Below are 20,178 nucleotides of genomic sequence, written 5' to 3'. Positions count from 1 at the left end.
GTGCTTCTTGGTGTTTTCTCCCAATTTTTGGCTTCATTGTTAGAAGTTAGAATTAATTAAAAAAAAAAATTGTTCATTTTTCATTTTTTGAATCTTGTAATGTCCTTTTTGAGGGTCAAAAAGTCCTTCACTATCACACATGACATAACCAAGGGTGCTGTCTTGTAACATCCAAGTTCTGGGGCATTTTCTGTTGTACTTTGGTCATTTAGGAAAAGGAAATTTTGTTGCAATTTTTCTGCACTGTAAAATTGCAGGGTTTTTGCAATTTTTGTAATTTTTTAAATAAGAATTGTTAATTCATAATGTCACTGCATACAACACTGATCACTCTGCACCACAGTGCCAGCAGATATGGAAACAGAAATAGTTGGTGCTTGCAATTGTACAAAAATACAGGAAAATACCATAATTTTATTTTTGTTTGGTCATAATGTGCTTAGTATCTTCTTGATTTCAGATCACACTGAAATCATTATGAAGGTGTAATCTCTTACCTGAAAGACTTGGTAGTTTTGCTCTTTAGTTTTCCTGGAAACGTTTATTTCTTAATTCTTGCTGGGGTTTTTTTGTCTGTTTGTTTTTTTGTGTATATTTAGTAGTTTTTTAAAAAAACCTCTGTGATCATCTAATGGGGTATGCTTTTTTATATTTTCAAAAACATCGTACTCTTTGTTCCTGTGATTCTTTATCCTAAATTTCTTCTATGGTGTGTTTTGTTTTGTTTTTCCTGTTGTATTCAGGTAATTCTGAATTGTTCAGCTCTGCAGAGTTTGCTGCACTTGCTAAGCAGCCCAAAAGAATCTATCAAAAAGGAAGCATGCTGGACAATATCTAATATAACAGCTGGAAACAAAGCCCAGATCCAGGTAAGCTTTTCAGCTATGATCAGTAGTCTTTGTCCTGCAGACTAGAAGGAACACAGGTGATTTTTTTTGTGCATAAGGTACATATTTGTGTGAATGCATTGTCACAGATATATAATTGCATACAAGAAGTATATTACTGAGTGTAATTAGAATATTTCAGTGGCCCAGTTATCTGCAAATTCAAATAATTTAAGTTTCTAATCCTCTACACATTATAAGGGGGCGAAGACAGTCATGGTAGAAAATGCCAAAACGTGGCTAAGCTCAAGAAAATTTCAGCTTAAATAATTTGCTTTGTGCTTTTGACAGTCACTAAGATACAGAAATTTTCAAGTACGAAAAGAATAGGCTACAAACTTTCAGAATAAAATAATTTCACGTATTTCTTGGTTTCACCATTGGACACAGACATACATTTGAAAGTACTTTATTTCTGTTAGTATTTCCTTATAATTCCTTTTATAATTCCCATAAATGGGCCTTACAGTGCCCCATTGTAGGCATGTGTGCCTAGCCAAATCTAAATCTGCTGTTTATGAAACTGAACAGTAATGGAGGCTATCTAACATGTCCTGGTATTTGCCCTTTGTGATTACACTAAATGTTGTAATCCCTTCATATTAAGTGGTAGCACACAGAAGCAAATGAGTCCCATTCCCTTACGTCAGTCATTACAATTCGGCTTCAGAAGATCAAATCATTGTTCTGAGTCTGGACTGAGTGTCAGCCATCAGGAAGAATTCCCAGGACTTGTTTCCAGGTGGTATAAATCAGAGATGGAATATCTTTTCCTCAGAGAAAAGTCTTTGGCTAGTTGAAGAAGAAACAGCTTAATATATTTTGTTTTCCCTGAATATTGAGTTTTGTTCAAGAACAGCTGTACTAGGGAATTTTTTGCTTGTCTTTCAGGGGTGTGGTGAGATGTCAGGTGTCCCCCAAAACTGCTCTGTGACTTCTCAACTGGTCAGGGGAGAGAAAATAAAAGGGAAGTTTCATGAGTTTAAGTTAAGGACGGGGAGAGGTCACTCACCGATTACTGTCATAGGCAAATCCAGACTCAATTTGAGAAATTAATAGAATTTATTACCAGTCAAAATCAGAGTGGGATAATGAGAAGTAAAACTAATCTTGAAAGCACCTTTCCCTCACCTCTCCCTCCTTTCTGGACTTACTTTATCCCTGATTCTTTTCCTCCTCTCCTTGGCAGTGCAGAATACAATCAGTTCTTCACAGGTTGTTTCTGCTGCTGCTTCCTCCTCAGGGAGGGAAGTCCTTTGCCTGCTCCAGCATGGGTTCCCTCTGGGGTCACCAGTCCCACCAGCAAACCTGCTCCAGGGTGAGCCTCTCTCTCCAAGGGGCCACAAGTCCAACCAGGACTCTGCTCTGATGTTGGCTTCCCATGGGGTCACATCCTCCACATCCACCTGCTTCAGTGTGAGGTTCTCCATGGGCTGCAGGAGAGTGTCCTGCCTCACCATGGTCTGCCCCACGGGGCTGCAGGGGAATCTGTGCTCTGGCACCTGGAGCACCTCCTGCCCTTCCTCTGGCACTGACCTTGGTGTCTGCAGGGCTGATTCTCTCACATATTCTCACTCCTCTCTTCTCTGGCTGCAATTACTTTTGCCCAATAATTTTTCCCCCTTCTTAAAGGAGTTATCACAGAGCTGCTGTTACTGTCTCTGGTGGGCTCAGCCTTGGCCAGTTGCAGGTCCATCTTGGAGCCAGCTGGCATTGGCTCTGTCAGACAGGGGGAAACTTCTGGCAGCTTCTCTCAGAAGCTGATCCTGTAGCTCCCTCCACTGCTGCCGAAACCTTGCCATGCACACCCAATACAAAGAGCATTGCCTCATTCCTTCCCTTTTGCAGAAGTGTTGCAAAAAGAGATTGTAGTGAATGATAGAATCATGAAGGCTTGGTTTGGGAGGGACCTTAAAGATCATCTAGTTTCAGCCCCTCTGCCATGGGCAGGGATGCCATTCGCTAGATCAGATTGCCCATGGCCCTATCCAACCTGGCCCTGAAACCAGGCTTTATCTGATAAATACAAGTGTTTCTGTCAAGGCAGTTGAATAACAATCTCATGTAAATCAAATTTAGTTCTGAGGTTATGTTTTTCAATTCTTTTTTCCCTCATTGGATACATAAAGTATTTTCAGAGATTGCAGAAGGTAAATGAAAGTCTGGCTGGAGACATTTATTCTTTGAGGAATGGCAATAAATGTCAGAAATATTAGACTGGAAATATTTGTCTTACAGTTCAGTAACCTGGAAGAAACAATGGTTACGCAGAAAGTGAACCAAACCTCTTAATAGATTGGCAAAAGTGGCCAAGGCATACTTGTTGCCTTTTTTTTCCTTGGAAGGTAGACTGATTGCTGCTCTTATAATGATGACTCTGGGTTCCTCATTCTGTGTGACCAGAATTAGCATGAAGTGGTTAACTCTCTTCACCTGTGGGGTGGAGTTACTTCTCTTTTTGCAGAAAACTTGCACAAGACTATGAAAAGGCTGCATAATTTTCCTGAGGAATAAGTGTATTATAGCCTTTGCAGATGACACTTGGAATCTTTTTTGGTTTACATTCTCCCGTGCGAAGAACATTCAGCTGCTGAAGGGGCAAGCATAAAGCTTTAATACCTTCAGTATGGGCTTCATCTCAGAAGTCATAGGAAATAAAGTTAATACCTTTGGGAAAGATACTTCAGGTATCTTTGCTAAGATACCTGAAATGCCTGAAAATGAGAATGAGTGCTCATCAGAGATCCTTATGTTAGGAAATGAGTAGACAAAAACTTAGAAAGGTGGAAAGCTCTGTAGGTCCTTCTTGTTTGATGTAGGGATGTGACTAAGTTGGAAGTGGGGTTGTGAGGAAAGGAACCCCCTACAGTGGTATTTGCTCCGGCTTTCTCGGTCAGGATTTTTACTGCTGGAGGTTATATTTTTTGTCAGATACAGAGAATGATATGGTTACTCAATCTAACCTTGGTAGAGCTCCAAGAATTTTGATTCTGCTTTTATTGTGGTTTGTGTGTTAATCTCTAGATTAGCTGAATTTCTAACAAAAGGTGCTGTGTGAAATCAGCAACTGTACCGCTGGTTTTTTTCCCACATCAGCAATTGTAATTACTGTGCAAGTAGCAGTGCCCAGAAGGTAGTTACTGCTGCTTGTACCAAGGTAAAAATGTTTTTGCCTTTGTATTTCTTGTGTTTCTTCTTTCTTTACTCTTTATCTCTTCAACCACCCACCTTTAAAATACAGTATTTTCTCTCTAGAAGGGCATTTCTGCTTTTTCTGGAAAGTCTAATAGTATTTTCTGAGGAACAGTACAACCAAATATATTGTCTTAAGTTTGGGTTTTTTCTCAAGTCTGTTGGAGGGTTGCTTCAGAATGTGTATTTGTATAGGGATGTTCAAAACTTAAGAAGAGGTTAAAAAAGCCAGATACCTATACAAGTCATTCCATAAAGACATATCAGAAGTGACAATGGAAAGTAGTTTGTTGTTAGAACATTTTTTCAAGGCTTTGGGATCTCTATTTTTCATATTCTTGATCTACTGAAGATACAGTTATGAAGAGTCCTAGAGGTAACTTGAATTCTAGTGCACCAGAAGGTATTTCAGTAGTGTAATCACTTCTGTAACTTCTTTGTAAGTATTCACTGTACCACATTGTCCTGTTTTCAAGTGAAGGACTAGATGCTTGTCCTTGTTTGCACAGTACTTGTACACTTGGTATTCACTACTCAGGCACAAGTGAGGCTTTAGCTGAAGAGTCTTATCTGTATCCCTGGTAATCCTTGGTCTTCTAAACTGTTATCATGTCTTTATTTGAAAGTGAGTAAGGATAAAATAACCTCTCCTTTGTTAAAACGAAATTTGCCTAATCTACCTGAACAAAATCATTAGTCTATGCATGTGTGTGTTTAGCAGTTTTAAGATGTTTTGGGGTATTTTATCACAGATCAGCTGCCTTTCTATTGAGAACAGATTAGAATTTGCATGGTGACTTGAAAAGGTGAGGTCAGAAGGGAGAGGGAAATTAATGCTATGAGCCATTAGTATTTCATCTTCATTTCTAGCAGTGACTCTTTAAAAGTGCAAAAAAAGCCCTTTAACTCTGCATAGAAAAATACTTGTGATTATGTGCATAGAAGTTGTCTTTCTCAGGAGTCTTGTATCAAGAAGAAAACAATGTCAAACAAATCACAAGAATACATGTGGATTTAAAAGAATACAGCTTAAAAGTAGCTGCCTTAGGATATGTCACAGACAAGATTGGAACTGTGTTGATGTGTTATGCAGGTGCAGGGAAAACGAATGTAAAAAGCATTTTCTCAAAAGTGAAAGCTGTATTTCATTTAAGAGTCTCTCAGGCCCCATTCAGAGTAACTGATCTGCCTTCAGACTCCAAGCTCACACTTGCTTTGTAGTGAAAAAATGACTGCCCTAAGTGCTTACACTATACTGACAGTTAAAAAAATTAAATGAAAACCCAGTGTTCTGATAGTGAGCGGGATATAACTATCCTGGTAATGATGACACACTGCAAATTGTGTCCATCGTGAGACCTTGATTTTTGGAACTGCGGAAAATGGCTCATTAGAGAAAGCTGTGAAGTAAAGCACAGTGGAGAATGCTAACAACATGCTTGATTGAAGAGCTCAAAGTCAGTGTTTCTTGGAAGTAAAATTGGCAATTGCAGGTGTGATTGCAATGATCACCTTATGTTGAAAGGAAGTACCATCACAGATGTGTAACAAGTTCCAGAAAGACCCTTGATTCTTTAGTTTCTAGTCTCAACCTAGAGAATGTTGTGAGAGATACAAGGTGTGATGAAGCCTCCTTTCATCTCCAGAGCTGATAAATCTGAATTTCTAAGAAAATGCCTTTGAAAAAGAAAGAAAATTACTTCAGACAACTCCTATTTAATGGCAAAATCATTGTAAACATTTGAGCTGAAAAGCACTTAAAAAAAAAAGGATTTCTGAAGTTAAAAAATGCTGTTTGGTAAAATGTTTCTTGAAGATGGTCATATGCTAAAATGGAGAATAAAAGTGTAGTCTGTTTTTAATTGCTGTGATAAAGGATAATTCCCATCTGAGATGAATACTTGGTTTAATTAAGTTCATGGGTGAACCTGTTTCATCTGTGAGTTGAGGTAGGTTTTTTTTTCTTTCTCTACATGAATTTCACATTGTGATGAATTAAAATGTTACTTCTTGAGAACCGGTCTTCCTTACAGAAGGAATTCTAAGATACTAGATGCAGCTCTAAATTAAATTACTTACTTTCCTTTCTTTCCAGTCCCTGTAAATTGCTCAATAGTTACTGCTAGAGGTCATAAACTGGAGCAGATCTGTTCTGCTCACTGTGGTGTTTACTGGATTTTGAACATGCACAATCTTCAGCCAGAAATCAGACAAGAATGATTTCAGCATATGATAATTTTTTTCACGTCTGCCTGGCATAGTAACCCACATTTTTGCAAGTCACCAGCTGATCTAACCTAGTGGATTGTTGCTTCAGAACAGTTGGGATGTTAAAATGCTATGGAACTTTGGGTAGTGCTCAAGCCATAATCTAGCAATCCCTTCTGCACACCATGAAGACATTAAAATATTTTGATGAATCTAATAGGTATTTTACCTAACCAGTATTAACAGACAGAACTATATTTAGTGTTGTCTAAGATTGCATTGGGTTACACTCCCTCCATCCACCCACTGTAAAGTATAGAAATATGGAGTCAGAGGGAAGGACTTTTATATTCATCTCCACTTTCATACTGCCTACGATGCTGTTTGGTAGCACACTCCAAAGGCTTTCACTGCCATTTCTAAAAGATAAGGCAGCAGCCTATCACTATTAGATTTTGCACTCCAACACAAAAAGTAAACTCTTTCTAGTGTTAAGGCAATGTAAATTAACATGCATGAAATGTGTGAAAGTGCGTGCTGAACTTTCTTTGGTGGCTCTTAGTAAAGCACAGGAGGTTTGGGGTTTTTTGCCCACCAAAGGTGGAAGTGAAAGCCTTTCAGAGTGTGTTATCAACAGTGCCTAGGCAACAGAAAAGTGTGGTGGAATGCAGCAGTCTTTCCCCTCTTTATTTCTGTGCTTTCAAAGTTTGGGGTGGATGTGTATATCCTGATGCAGTCGTGATTGTCACTAAGTATAGTTTTTGTTTGTTAATTTCCTAGTTTGTATACAGCTTTGCTGTACTTCAGTGGATAGCTTCCCCAGTCAGGGAGAAGGGGAACTACATCTTCCTGGGAGTCAGAAGGAGAACTGCACAACTGAAGCTTAATCCTGACTGTCGACCCTTCTGAAGGGTATGAAAGGCTATCACATACCTCAGAAAATGTTCTGTGTCTTAACTCCGCAACCCGTTGAAAAGCTGTGGAGGGCAGTACATCAGACACAATCCTCCATGTCTGACAGTGAAGACATCATAGGAGTTCTCTGCTCTTGACAGGTTAAGAAACTTCTCACTTCTTTTCTAACATACCTTAAATTTTCACAAGAACATCTGGAAGTCTGAGTATGAGTAGGCATGGTAGCCACAGGATCTATGCCATATTTTTCCTCCTCTAGAGTTTCTTAACCTTGCAGAAGAGTGACATGGGCAAATGTAGCAAATTGTATATTGTGTGTCAGTTTTAAAAGCCCTGGAATTAAAGGCATTTTTACAAAATGTGGTGAAAGTTACAAGCTCAGATTTGTCAGGGGCTCTTCTCCAAAAGGACCACTGGGGACCACTCCAAAAGCAGTGCTGGGAACATGGAAAAGAAGTTACATTATTCATGCAGAGCTGTGGTTTATAGAGGCATCAAGTTACCTTACATATAAAGTGTGTTTAGTTTATGTCATAGTTTGCATACATAACCTAAGAATCTTAACATGCTGTTTGTGGTAGTAGAACTTTAAGAAGTGTATTCATTAAAAGCAAAATACAGTGTTGCTGACAAGGTCATATTAGTTTGCAGACTAGTGAAAGTCAAAGATTAATCTCTTTCAGGTTTGACTTTGTGTTTAAGTACGAAATCTGCTTTCAGGCTTCTGCATACCTTATACCACATTGAGGGCAGCAGAGCTAGAATACCTTAAATTTCTTTATTCTGGCTGAAAATCACAGCAGTCAGTGGTGTGCTACTGCCTTTGGGAGGCTGGTTGGTCTGTTTGGTTTTTTCTTTCTTTGTTTTGGTTTTTTTAGGATTGATTGACTCCAAAAGCAGGAGAGAGATTAACAAGGTACTGATCATTATACTGTAGGCTCTTCCTGATGGCAATAACAGCCTTGTGTAAACTGGCTAGAAGTTTGCTTCATACACAGTTTGGAGGATAGGCTTAGGTGTCTGTGTCAACAACATAAAGGTTCATTAGAACTGAGATCTGAAGTGCTTCTTCTCTGACTCTAGGAAGGCAGTGTTCTTTGTACCTATGCCATAGTGTGAAGTAGTTTCAGCTTACAAATATTTGCTAAGTTATTTATGAAGCAGTTGTAAATTGAATAAATAAACAAGGTAACTGGAAAAGAAGTCACTGAGAACTAAAATTTCCAGCCAGGAGGGGGAGATCAGAGCAGTAGGGCTGTATTTACAGCCGCCAATTATATGGTGACTGTAACTTTGATTTGTTAAAGGTAATGTGAGAGGTTGCAGGAGCAGGAGAAAAATCACAGTCTAAGATTTGTTTGCTTTCACATTTATGTGATGAATGATATGTAGACATATGGTGCCAGTGTGTGCACACTAAATGTGTGTGTGTGTTTGCATATCACAAGTGATTTAGGTGTGGGAACCCAAAGGAGGAGAAGCAGATTCTTACAGGGCTCAAAATATGAATTTAATATACTATGGCTGAAGACCTCCCTAACAACGGTTGCATCACATGTAGATTAAACATCCATGCAGGTGTAATGAAAAATTCATTTTTGTAATCTAGCTTCACTCTTTAAAAATCCAATCCTGTGAAGTGAAGAAACTTGATTAAAATAAGACAGGTACAGTGTTTCCAAGAGACAGGCAACCCTCACAGAGGACTACACCACTGGGATACCAGCTATTAAAAAAACCACTCCAAACCAAAGCAGCATACACGCCCCAAACCAAACATGGAAAAGTCGACACTGTAGAAGTGAGGGTCAGATTTGATGAAGTACTAAACATTAGAAATGAAGTTTGAAAGTTCATGTTTCAATTAAAATTAAATTTCAGTTAAAATTCAGTTTTGGTTTTCTGGTAGACTTGTAATTACAACTCCAGATGGGGTTCAGTTCCAACAAATACCTATGGATGCAGCTGGCCAAAAACTTCAGGGTTAGTTTAATGTATTAAAGGATGGGCTTTGGATTGCCTATTGTGCAAAAAAGAGATTTCTAATGCATTTTGTAGATAGCAGCTCTGTGCCTAGTAGTGGCAGCCTAAAAGCTTTTTATTTCTTTCATGTTTTTCAAATTCTTGTTGAATTGAAATCCCTTAACTCTGTTCCTTTTGTTTGTTGCTATACTTATCTTGAGCATTTTCTATGCACTACACTTCTTTAGTCTTAAACACACTTCCATATCAGGCACACACATTATAGGAATGCTAAAAAAGTAAAGTAATTTCAATTAAGCTAGTCTAAGTCCTTAGAAGTTTTAAGTGCCTCATCCTGCTACAGTTCTTTAGGGTTTTTCTCTGCCTGAGGCTTGCTTTTCTTAAAAAACAAGAAACCAAAAACAACAACAAAAAACCCTCACTAAATCAAATTCTGTTTTAGCATTTACTGTTTTATCACTTAAAAGAAGTTTACCTGAAAGGGAAATATGACCTGTTTCCACAGTAACTTTTGTTCCCACATAAAATATCATGGAGATGGGAATTCTTAAGCATTCTAGTGTGCTTTCAACAGTAACTGCTGTGTGCAGGCTACAAGTCATAGGATGTAAATATAAATGCTGCCTAGCACTTGCTCTGTATTGATACTTTATTGTTTCCTCCCTCGCTGAGCTGAACTAGACTTTTGAAATCCAGTGAAGATATTAAGGTTAAAGCAGACCATTTTCTCACCTAGTTAACGTGTTTTATTTCTTAAACCTGAGCTCTGAGAGTCTCAGCTGTTTGAGAGGGTGCTAGTGGAAAAGCTTTGTGGTGTTACAGGGGAGAGTTGAGAACCTTTCACTAAGACTCATGCTAGGGTGAGATGGCAACACTTACGTTGCCTGTCAGGCAGCAGAAAACATAAAAGTAAGTATACTAGTAATCATCTCCCTTGATTCAGTCTCTTTCAGAGAAGTGCCTTATGAGAGGCTGTGATTCATTGTGGTGCTTTAACTTGTTCTGCTTGGGTAAAGACAGCCAATTTCATTGTAGAGCAGAAACGAAGCAAGGTCCCCATAGCCTTTTATGCAATAGAAATAGAGGTAAGAGCACTCAGCCAAGAGATGTGAGATCTGGATACAGTTCTTTCTGAGAAGCTTCAAGTGTGTATTTCTCCACTCTTAAAAGAGTAATTTTACCCACTGAACGGAAACATTCAAGCACTGAAGCAAAGAGTTCAAAATTGAGCCTGAAGAAAAACAGTAACAATCTTTTGTGTTTCTCCCACTTAATTGCCCTCCTGTAATTGATTGAGCCCGAAGAAAAACAGTAACAATCTTTTGTGTTTCTCCCACTTAATTGCCCTCTTGTTGCTAGTTCCCTTTATTTTGGAATTGTCTTACTATTTTACAAGTTTTAAGTTGAAACCTTTTAAGGTAACTTTTTTTTTTGGCAGGAAGAAGACTCAAGTGTTAGTTACTGCCTGTCAGATAAAGTGTGCTGATGTAGTTGCACACTATCATGTAACATACTCTGATTGTAGTATTTATTATAGAAGTTGGTTTTGAGAATACACTTTCTAAGGAAATTAATCTCCTGTAAAAGGATTGTTTTTGGGAGAGAATTTAAGAAGTGATAATGAGAGTTTTTTGACTTGTTTTTTGCCACAATAGTAAAATCCTAATGTCCTCAAATATCCCTATCCTAGATCTGTATCAAGATCTTTCAGTAGGCAGTGCTTGACATCCTGGAACACATTGTTCTTAGGGCTTCTGGCTCAACAACACCCTTGTACAGAATTCTCTGGACTCACATAAAGCAAAGCGCAGACTGACAAGTCCCCTTTCTCTTCTCCATCTGATGTGAACTGAATTTCACTGGTGAAAACACTTACGCTCTCACTCTCTAGGTGCACAGTCACAGATATCTCAAGTACCAGTGTGGGTTCTCTGCTCAGTTGCTGTCCTTGGCTGCATCAGGAGCTTTCTTGACTCCCTGTGCTTGGGTTCTACTCACTGGCTGGTTCAGCTTGATTCTCACTGGCAAACCAATGAACACGTTTGTCTTGGGCATCTCCATGCTTGCAGACCCATTGAATATCAGCACAAACCCTCTGTCCATGCCTTGGTCCTGGACCTCCCAGTTGCTGCCCAGTCAGTTTGCCAGCAATCTAAGTACACTGTGATCTTCCATACCCACCACTGCTTTTGGGGATAACATAAATTCCCCCACCACACACAGCAGGTGCCCAGGCAAATGGGTTGTGTGACCTGCAGTTCCTTTGCAGCTGAGGTGCTGGGATCTTCATTAAACTTTGCTCCAGTCCCTCTGGTAGCTGGCATCCAGGCACATGGGCCCTATGGGCTGTGGTCCTGCCCCAGTGGTTGATGCTGAGACCTTCATCTGCTCCAGTTGCAGGTGACCCTTCCAGGTGGAGGTGGACCCTTTCACCTTGGAGTTGATCCAAGACCTGATATCAGTTGCTGCCCCCAAATTCAGGTTTTATGGGACCTGATTTCATGGCCCATTTTGATGGCTGCTGAGACACCCCCACCCACTGCAGCTGCTGGCCCCACAGACACAAGGGGTTCTCCTGAGGTCTGGTCCAATTCCTGGCCCGAACTGAGTCGTGCTCAGTTGCTAGCACTTAACATTTACAATGCTCAGGTGGGAGAGAGAGAGTGGTTATGTGATAAAATAGTTAAGGAAAGATTTGTTATTAAGTTTTGCACAGTTGCACTTGTCCCTGTCATCAGCTATAAAGTCCAGGCTGGCTCTCTGCCTGTAGTTTCTCAATGACTGGAACCTTTTCTTCTTTGTGATTGTTTCCTTATCCCTTGTCCATCGGGTTTGTGTCACTGTGTGTTTTATTTATTACTTTCCTGTTATTTGTATCTGCCTTTGAGCTGGAAAGGTCCTTGATCTCATAACCTTAATGAAGTTGATGCTCTCATGTTCCAAATACCCTACAGTGATAATTTCACAAATTAATTGGGTTTTTTTTTGCAGTAAAATATATGAGGGGGTAAAATGCATCTCTTTTTAAGATACTTTCTTTTATCTTTTTTGATTTTTTAAAATAGGTGGCTCCTGTTTATGACCTATCACTTTCAGCAGTCATGTTCTAAAATTTCAGTTAAGGATACTTTTTCAAATATTCTTGGCAATGTACGAATGTAGTACAACATGGCATGATGGAGATAACAGTTTTCCTTGAGGACCCCAGATTGCTGTATTAGAAGTCTGGATTCTTTGGGATAGGAGACAGCGTTCATGGGCCTGTTGGTACAACTGAGAGGCTGTATGGATTTACGAAGCAGAGGCAGTGTGAATGCCCAGACAAACAGGAAGGATAAAAGAAATATCAAACAATTGTTTTATTTTTACCAGGTTAGCCATTCACACTATTAATTGACTGTAGCTTTTTGCTGTATGTAATCTGTTTTCTTCTACAGGGCTCTGTGCAAAGGATATTTTTGTCTTTCTTTGGATTTCCCTTTGTTAGTTCTGTGATGATTTATGCTTGTAAAGTGGTAGATTAAAAAAGTAATCCTGAGATCGTGCTTGTTTGAATGATCCTTATCAAAGTGTTTCAAATCCTTGTCATAGGTATGTAACAAAACTGGTTTAATTTTCATCTTATTGCAAAAGGCTGTTTTCAGAAGGAGTTACCAGAAACTATAAGTTGCTGCCCAGATGTTCATTTGGCTTCTGTCACTTCACTGAGCTAAGCAGAGAACCCTACTGCCAAAACCATCAGTGCTTTGTCTTTTCATCAGGTGGTTGCTTGTTTTGAGTAGTTCTTACATGAACAGTTTTGCTTTGTTGTCTCGCGCACTGGAAATATATTATGGTACACAGGCCTGCGAAGTTAAGGGATCTTAATGACTTAATGGTTTACTGACTTTATAGCTGAGAGGTTTACTACCTGGAAAAATAAGGGAACTATGGCATTCTTTGCTGTCAGGGTATGATTAAGTAACTCATTAGATATGGCAGTCACTTGAGTCTGAATGTGTTTTTGAATTAATTTAGCAGAACAACAGACCACAGCAATAACTAAGGTTTTGAATGTAAAGCTGAAAACTGATTTTATCAGTTTTGGTGTTTGATAAAGTGACATTTCATTGTTTAATGTGTTGTGCTGGGCATACACATTAACTAACTCAGGACAAAGAAGTTATTTCTAATTTTTATATTATGACCCTGCCATGTCATTTGTTTTTGCAGACAGTCATAGACGCCCATATCTTCCCAGCTCTTATAAATATTTTGCAAACAGCTGAGTTTCGGACAAGGAAGGAAGCTGCTTGGGCAATCACAAATGCGACATCGGGAGGCTCTGCTGAACAGATCAAGTAGGAAATGGTTTAAATCTTTCAATGCAATAGACTGAGTTAGTGTTTGTGCAAGAAAACAAACTATCAGCCTAGAAACTGAAAAAGATTTCAGTGTGCTTTCAGTGCTGTATCCAGAGAGACCGTGTCCTTGTTATGAATGAGCCTTTCATTCCTGCAGGGAGAAATCATAAAAGTATTTCAGCTGTAATACTCATTTACATAATTAAACCATTTGTCTTATGTGAAAAAAACTTAAATGCAGCTTTTAAACTAACTTCTGAGGGGTGTGGAGTGTAACAGAATGCAGTAACAATCTGGAGAGGAATAGCTCAGCCCCTTGGACAATGGCATTGCATGCATTGTTTCTCCTGTTTCACTTATACCAGTGCATTATGCTTATATGCAGTTTTGTAGAAAATAAAGACTTTACAAGCTTGTTAAATTAATATAATGGCTCTTTATAGAAAATATTTAGAGGTTACCGTTATAGAAATAAAGTTTATGGTACAAAAAATAAATTATCATTTCAGAGCTATATGGAGAGAGTGAGACAGAGAAAGGATTTTAAAGTTATTTTCATTGTTTCAGCAGAATTGACTAGATAGAAATAGATGTCTTTAATTTCTCTAATTTTTCCAGTCAAGTCGATACTTTATCTGATTGTTTTGATTTGTTTGACCTTCATACTAAGTGCTTAAATGGCTACACCAATTGAAATTTTGCAGACAATTTACTGGGTTCCATGTGATATTTTTCAGGTACTTAGTAGAACTGGGATGCATCAAACCACTCTGTGACCTCCTTACAGTAATGGACTCCAAGATTGTGCAAGTAGCTCTGAATGGGCTGGAGAACATCCTGAGGCTTGGAGAGCAGGAATCCAAACGCAGCGGCAGTGGCATTAATCCTTACTGCGCTCTTATTGAAGAAGCGTATGGTATGGGCAAAACACCTGGGGAATTCAGGGATACTGAAATGGTCACAAACTCATTGGAGTCTCAGCAGGCCCAGTTCTGTTAGTTCCCTTATCACTGTTACTGAAAATAATCTGTTCTTTGATAAGTCTCCAGAGTACTCCATCTTCTACATTATCTTTGTCTGTGTATAGATTGGAGACAGAATGTGCAGATCTTCTTTTCTTGATTCATACAGAACAAAAGGTGTTAACAAGAAAACCACTACAATTCCCAGCAGTAGAGATTTACTAGAATGGCTAACATTTGGATTTCATTATAGCATCATTCCCTGCTGTATTATTTTTCTTTGTATCTGACTTCAAGGCTTGAGTTTGCCCATGTGCTTTAAAGCCTGCCCAAAAACTGGTTGTCTGAGTTTAACTGCATTGTATACATGTATATTATACAGGTTAGGAGATGGAGTCTCCATCCTTGGAAGTTTGGAATACTTGTCCAGACACATCAGATCTTATCTGGTGTTGGTTAGTACTGCTGGGATGGGCTGCAGGTTGAACTAGATGATTATCAGAAGTTTATTTCAGCTTACATGTAGGTGATTCTGTAGTCACAGTCTTCATAAAGAAAGCACTGTAAACATGCTTTTAGGAAACACGGTCCTAAAAGTCTCTTCAAAAAAAGTCTTAGAGTTTGAGGCCTTGTTCTTTACCCATTCAAGCTTGTTGATTTAATTTTTGAGTGAAAGGGTAAAGGCAGACAGAAGGTACGAAACACATAACACAGTGACAGAGATCTCTGTAGTTCAATCTGGCTCTCCTTGGTTCTGGAGAGTACAAGTTGGATGCAGGTCTCCATAGAAGGAGCCTGTTCTTTCTGAAGGTGGGAGAGAATAATGAAACAGACTGAAAATTATCATGGTCATATCCTTTGACTGAGCTGTAACTTTTATGTACTGCTTTTCTCTGCAGGCCTGGACAAGATTGAATTCCTGCAGAGCCATGAGAATCAAGAGATTTATCAGAAGGCCTTTGATCTGATTGAACACTACTTTGGAACAGAAGATGAAGACAGCAGCATTGCCCCACAAGTGGATATCAACCAGCAACAATACATCTTCCAGCAGTGTGAGGCTCCCATGGAAGGCTTCCAGCTTTGAGGCACCCCTGTGCTGTGTGCTCCTCTACCTAGCCAATCCTGTTGTCGAGCCACAAGCCACCCGTGGAGTGATTCTCTCAATGTTTTCCATAACCCTGTTTGCGCTCATTCGCTTGCCTTGTGCACATGCTCTTACATACGTCTGGAAAACTTTTGGCTCTCTGTGGCAGGATGTCCCCTCCTTGGCAAGGGGTTGCCAGAATCACCCTTCTCCTCTAGATTCTGAATCTCTCCACTGTCATCTTCGTGGAGTTGAGGCACCTTTCTATACTTTGAGATATTCTCTGTTCCTGTTACAGGAAAGTAATCCCTCCTCCACTTGGCCCCCCACTCCTGGCATCCAAGAGAAGGCTGCCTTTCTCTTGTATTTGCTGCAGAGTGTGCCTGCAGTCCAGGGAGACATTCAGCCTTTCTGAGAACGTAGCTGAATTCATCCCTCATGTTCTCCCCTGGATGCCTCTTTGGACGGCTGCGAGAGATGTGTTAAACCTTCACACGCGTTCTATCTACCTTGCTGTATGTGCCAGCTGGGGTTATTGGCATGAGGAACATGTTACAAACAGTGGAGTAAGTTCTCTGGCCCCTGCAACAACAGGCTGCAATGGACATGTTTTGTGGTTCTTAGGAATACTGAACACATCTGGCCCCATCCCGTCTCAACACTGAGCTCCCAAGTTGGATTGCAGACCACTGTGGAGATTTGTATACCTTTCCAGTTTTTCCTCTCCATCCACAAAAAACGAACCTGTGAATAGGTTACTCTTAACACCTCCCCAGAAATTACTTTCCAAAACAGCTTCTAGAATGGAGAAACTGCCCCCACTTCTGCTTGCCAGCACAGTATGATCCAGCTGGGCCTTCCTTAAAGATCAAGCCCTTTCTGGCTCCATGCTCCAGAGTCTGGTCCCTGGTATTCTAGTTATGGCTGAAAAGTTCCTGTCTGCCTCTTTACATTTTTACACAGTGTGACTTGAACAGATTTGTCTTCTGAAAAGTTAACTTCTGAATACAGAATTCTTAATTTGTAAAACTTGGCACAAGGAGTGTTAGACCTCCTTTTCATTTTCACAAGACAAGAGCTTCCTCTCCAGCTCACCTGATGGAATATAGTCCTCCTGGCCAAGGCCCTTATTTAACTAAAATGACACTACATTCACAGGATAGTACTATTACATCTGGATCCACCTGGCCTTCTCATTTCACTTTTCCCTTTTACTGTTGATGAGACTTCAGGTGAATTAGCATGGAACGCATGTTCCTCCAGGTGACATCTGTAAGGCATCGTTGACTGCATGGCAGCTGCCGCACGCAGCTGGAGGCTGCCCTTCTGCTAGCAGCATGTTCTTGGCTCTGCAACCTGCTTGGATCACAGACCTCTGATGCAAAGGCCAGCCACTCCTCACTGAGTTCAGCTGACACTGGCACCAAACTTCACACATCTGGGGAGATGCTGCCTGATTGAAAGTGGCAGTTCCATTTCGGAGAATGCAATGGATTCCCTAGGCCGTCCGCTCCCCCCTGCATCGGGCTATGTTCTTTCAAGCCATTTTGGATGCTTGGAACACACATTTGTCCAGTGTAAACATTTCAAAATCGCCACTGGCAACTGCAGCATCACATACCTGTGGTAATGATTGTGGCAGAACTGTCTTCAAGATCCTCATGACTCCTCTCAGTGATAAGCCACTGCAAAAGCAAAACCAGCCCATTGGATACAGAGTTATAAAAACACATAAGTCACTTGTCATACTGCTGAAAGAAGCTAGGCAAAGGCCTGAACATCAGCTCTGTGTGACCATTATTTAAATAAAGTCTTCTGTCTCTGCTTCAGGATGGAGACTGACCTGTGTGGCCACTGCAGAAGCCACCTGCTGCCTCCCTAGCTAAGCCAGTTGGCCTCCACTTTCCCTCTCCCAGTTATTTTCTCTAGTGCTGCTTTGTGCTGAAGGAACATTTAGTTTACTGCACTTGATCTGTAAATGGACTTCAATTCTTTGTAATTTTAGGGGGTTAAATTTGGTGGTTAATTTAAAAAAGCAAAAAAACCCCTCAATGTTGCCTTTACATCACATATAAATAACTGTGTTTCTCTTTTCTTGAAGGGTGATAGAAGCACTGATTAGTAGCAAAATCTTGTTTTAGCTTTTGGATTTTTTTGTGCTGGATTTTTTTACGTGTAAATTTCCAATAACATGTCATTTCTATAAGATTTGTTTAAAACCATGTACCTCTTATTGGATGGTATAAAAATGCTACATATTTTGTAAACAAATCTGAGCAAAGTGTGTGTGCATATATTCTGTATATTCATATATGTATATTCTGTGTATATATACACTAGCGTGTATATATACATATATACACACACACACATATATATACACACACGCATAAAGTGTGTGTATATATATACATACCTATATATCTATATATATTAGTGTTTTCTCTTCCAGGCTAGTGAAAACAATGTGGTGCATTGGCGTTTCCCTCCCCTGCCCCCCAAGAAGGTAATGACAATTGCCTCTAAATGAGTGAATTAAAAAAGAGTCCATTTAAGCTGACTGGTGTGCCTTCCTGTGTAAGGAGCCTGGCCAGTATTTGTTACTTTTGCCGTGGATATGTGAATTCAGAGCAGATAAGTATAAATCTTTAAACTTGGTATGTTTGTTTGAAGTGACAGGCCTGGTTGACGCAGGTAATATTGTTGTCCTAAATACTTAGACTGTGTAAGGCATTTGACTGATACTGCATAATATTTTGAGTGAAAACCACACCAATACAGGAATCAACATGGCACACATTAAATGGATTAAAATGCAGCTAACTCATAGGTCTCAATGTAATTTTAAATGGTGCTTAATTGAGTGTATTTCCATCAGGATGTTCCAGCAACCAGTTCTTGGCGTTGCTTTACTTGGCCTTATTAATAGGTTGAAAAGAAACAAAATCTACTTCTAACAAAGGCTGCACATTAAATGGGTACAGAAGGGAGATCAGACTTGTGAATTATAAAAGGAAAAGCTCACTGATACAGACTGACCAGAATTACTTGGTAAGCCAAGGGCAAGTAAACTACTTGCATTTAACAGAGCCAAACATGTAGTGTAACATTACCCATCTAATAAGTAACAGTCAGGCCACAGATGAAGGACTCTGTTTTGGAGGAAAGTGCCAGTGAAAGTTTGAGGATCATTATATCATATTGCTTGAACACTGCTTCCTAACACAGTTCTGTTGGCTGTATCCCCTGCTAGAAGCATTGAAACCAGTATTCTCTGCTCTCCTGAAGGATGTGCTCAGATAGGGACCATCTCAGAGAATGCCTCTAGCTGCCACTTTTGTGAAGGTCATGCTGTGTTTTGAATGATCTGCTGTTGTTTTGTGTCTAAATAAGAGACAGCATGATCTCATGTAGAGGGTAGGTGAGGGAGTTGGAGTTCTTGTGTTCTTCTCTTAGCTCTGTCAGGCAGCATGTAACACTAGAAAAGTGTCTCATATTTTCTTCAAAACTAAAATACATGCATTGCTTTCTGTCTGCTTGTGGAGATCCCATCTAAGCGTCTTCCAGAAGCCCCACAGGCTGGTAATGAGAATTTATTGCATTTTGGTTTTGAAACATCAGGAATGAGGTGGAAGCACTGTACTGAGATTTTGACAATGTCTATTTTAAACTGGGTGTTAGGAAGATGCAGGACTGCCTGGCATTGCTATCTAGCAGTCCAGCACACAGATCTGTAATGCCATTAAAGCTGTGGTTTTGTTTGGGCAGCAAACAGGAGCCATCGTTCTTTCTGTTGGTACAGTTCCCAGTGGAACATGGCAGGCAAGGTCAGTGTCTTGGATTCAGGAGGGTACAAAGGATGATGGAGCAGGTTACTGAAAGCTCAGTAACTAAGCCAGGGCCAATACATGGGGCTTTTGGGAAGGTATCACACAACCATTTGAGGGAACTGCGGCCTAGAGACTTCAGCCTGTTCCTCAATTCCTGCTTGTTCCTTGATGCCAACCAAACACAGGTGGTTGAAGACCCTTTGCCTAATGTTAGAAGAAAGGAGGAAGGCAATGACCCTGGACCTACATGTTCTTGGACCTGCTTTTTTTTTTTTTACTGTCAGCACCCAAGACTATTGAAGAACTAGATTGCACCACATGGTCCTACATGTGACAATGCTCCTGGCAATTCACTTCTCTGCTTCTCTGGGGTCTTCCAGAACAGCTTCTGTCTTACCTCTGTGCACGTTGATCTCTATGTCATCTTAAACTAAATCCCCATCTCTTCCAGTATGATTTTTTTTTTTTTTGCTTCTGGAAATTAGCACAAGCCACCATTGGTACTCTCCCATGCCCGTTTTAGACTTTAAGGTCTTTCTTCAGGTGCCTGAGTCTTAGTAGAAAAGTAAGCAAGAACTTAGTGTACTGCTATGGCTGTGTCCTGCTGTGGCCCCTGCATGTTCCACTGAGGCAGTGTTGGAATTGTCAGGTGATTGCTGCATTAGGAAGCTTCAGTTGCCTCTGGACCAGGTACAGCAATAAGGCACACGGTATAGGATTGATAAACTGGACTCTTCTGGATAAATGGGAATGGTGTTACAGAGCAAGCCC

General features: G+C 40.0%; 1 protein-coding gene across 1 annotated transcript in view; it reads left to right on the top strand.

The window, feature by feature from the left end:
• KPNA1 (karyopherin subunit alpha 1) overlaps positions 1-19,349 on the top strand; it is a 39,250-nt gene extending 19,901 nt beyond the window's left edge. The window contains exons 10-13 of the mRNA XM_005420592.2: positions 744-869; positions 13,398-13,525; positions 14,266-14,444; positions 15,390-19,349. Coding sequence (XP_005420649.1) covers positions 744-869; positions 13,398-13,525; positions 14,266-14,444; positions 15,390-15,577 — 621 coding nt within the window. The 3' untranslated portion in view covers positions 15,578-19,349. The remainder of the gene's footprint in view (positions 1-743; positions 870-13,397; positions 13,526-14,265; positions 14,445-15,389) is intronic.
• The last annotated feature ends 829 nt before the right edge of the window (positions 19,350-20,178 follow it).

Source organism: Geospiza fortis, unplaced genomic scaffold (genome assembly GCF_000277835.1).
Source record: "Geospiza fortis unplaced genomic scaffold, GeoFor_1.0 scaffold1, whole genome shotgun sequence".
Classification (NCBI taxonomy): domain Eukaryota; kingdom Metazoa; phylum Chordata; class Aves; order Passeriformes; family Thraupidae; genus Geospiza; species Geospiza fortis.
Note: the sequence above shows the minus strand (reverse complement) of the source record. Positions and strands in the feature narration are given on the sequence as shown.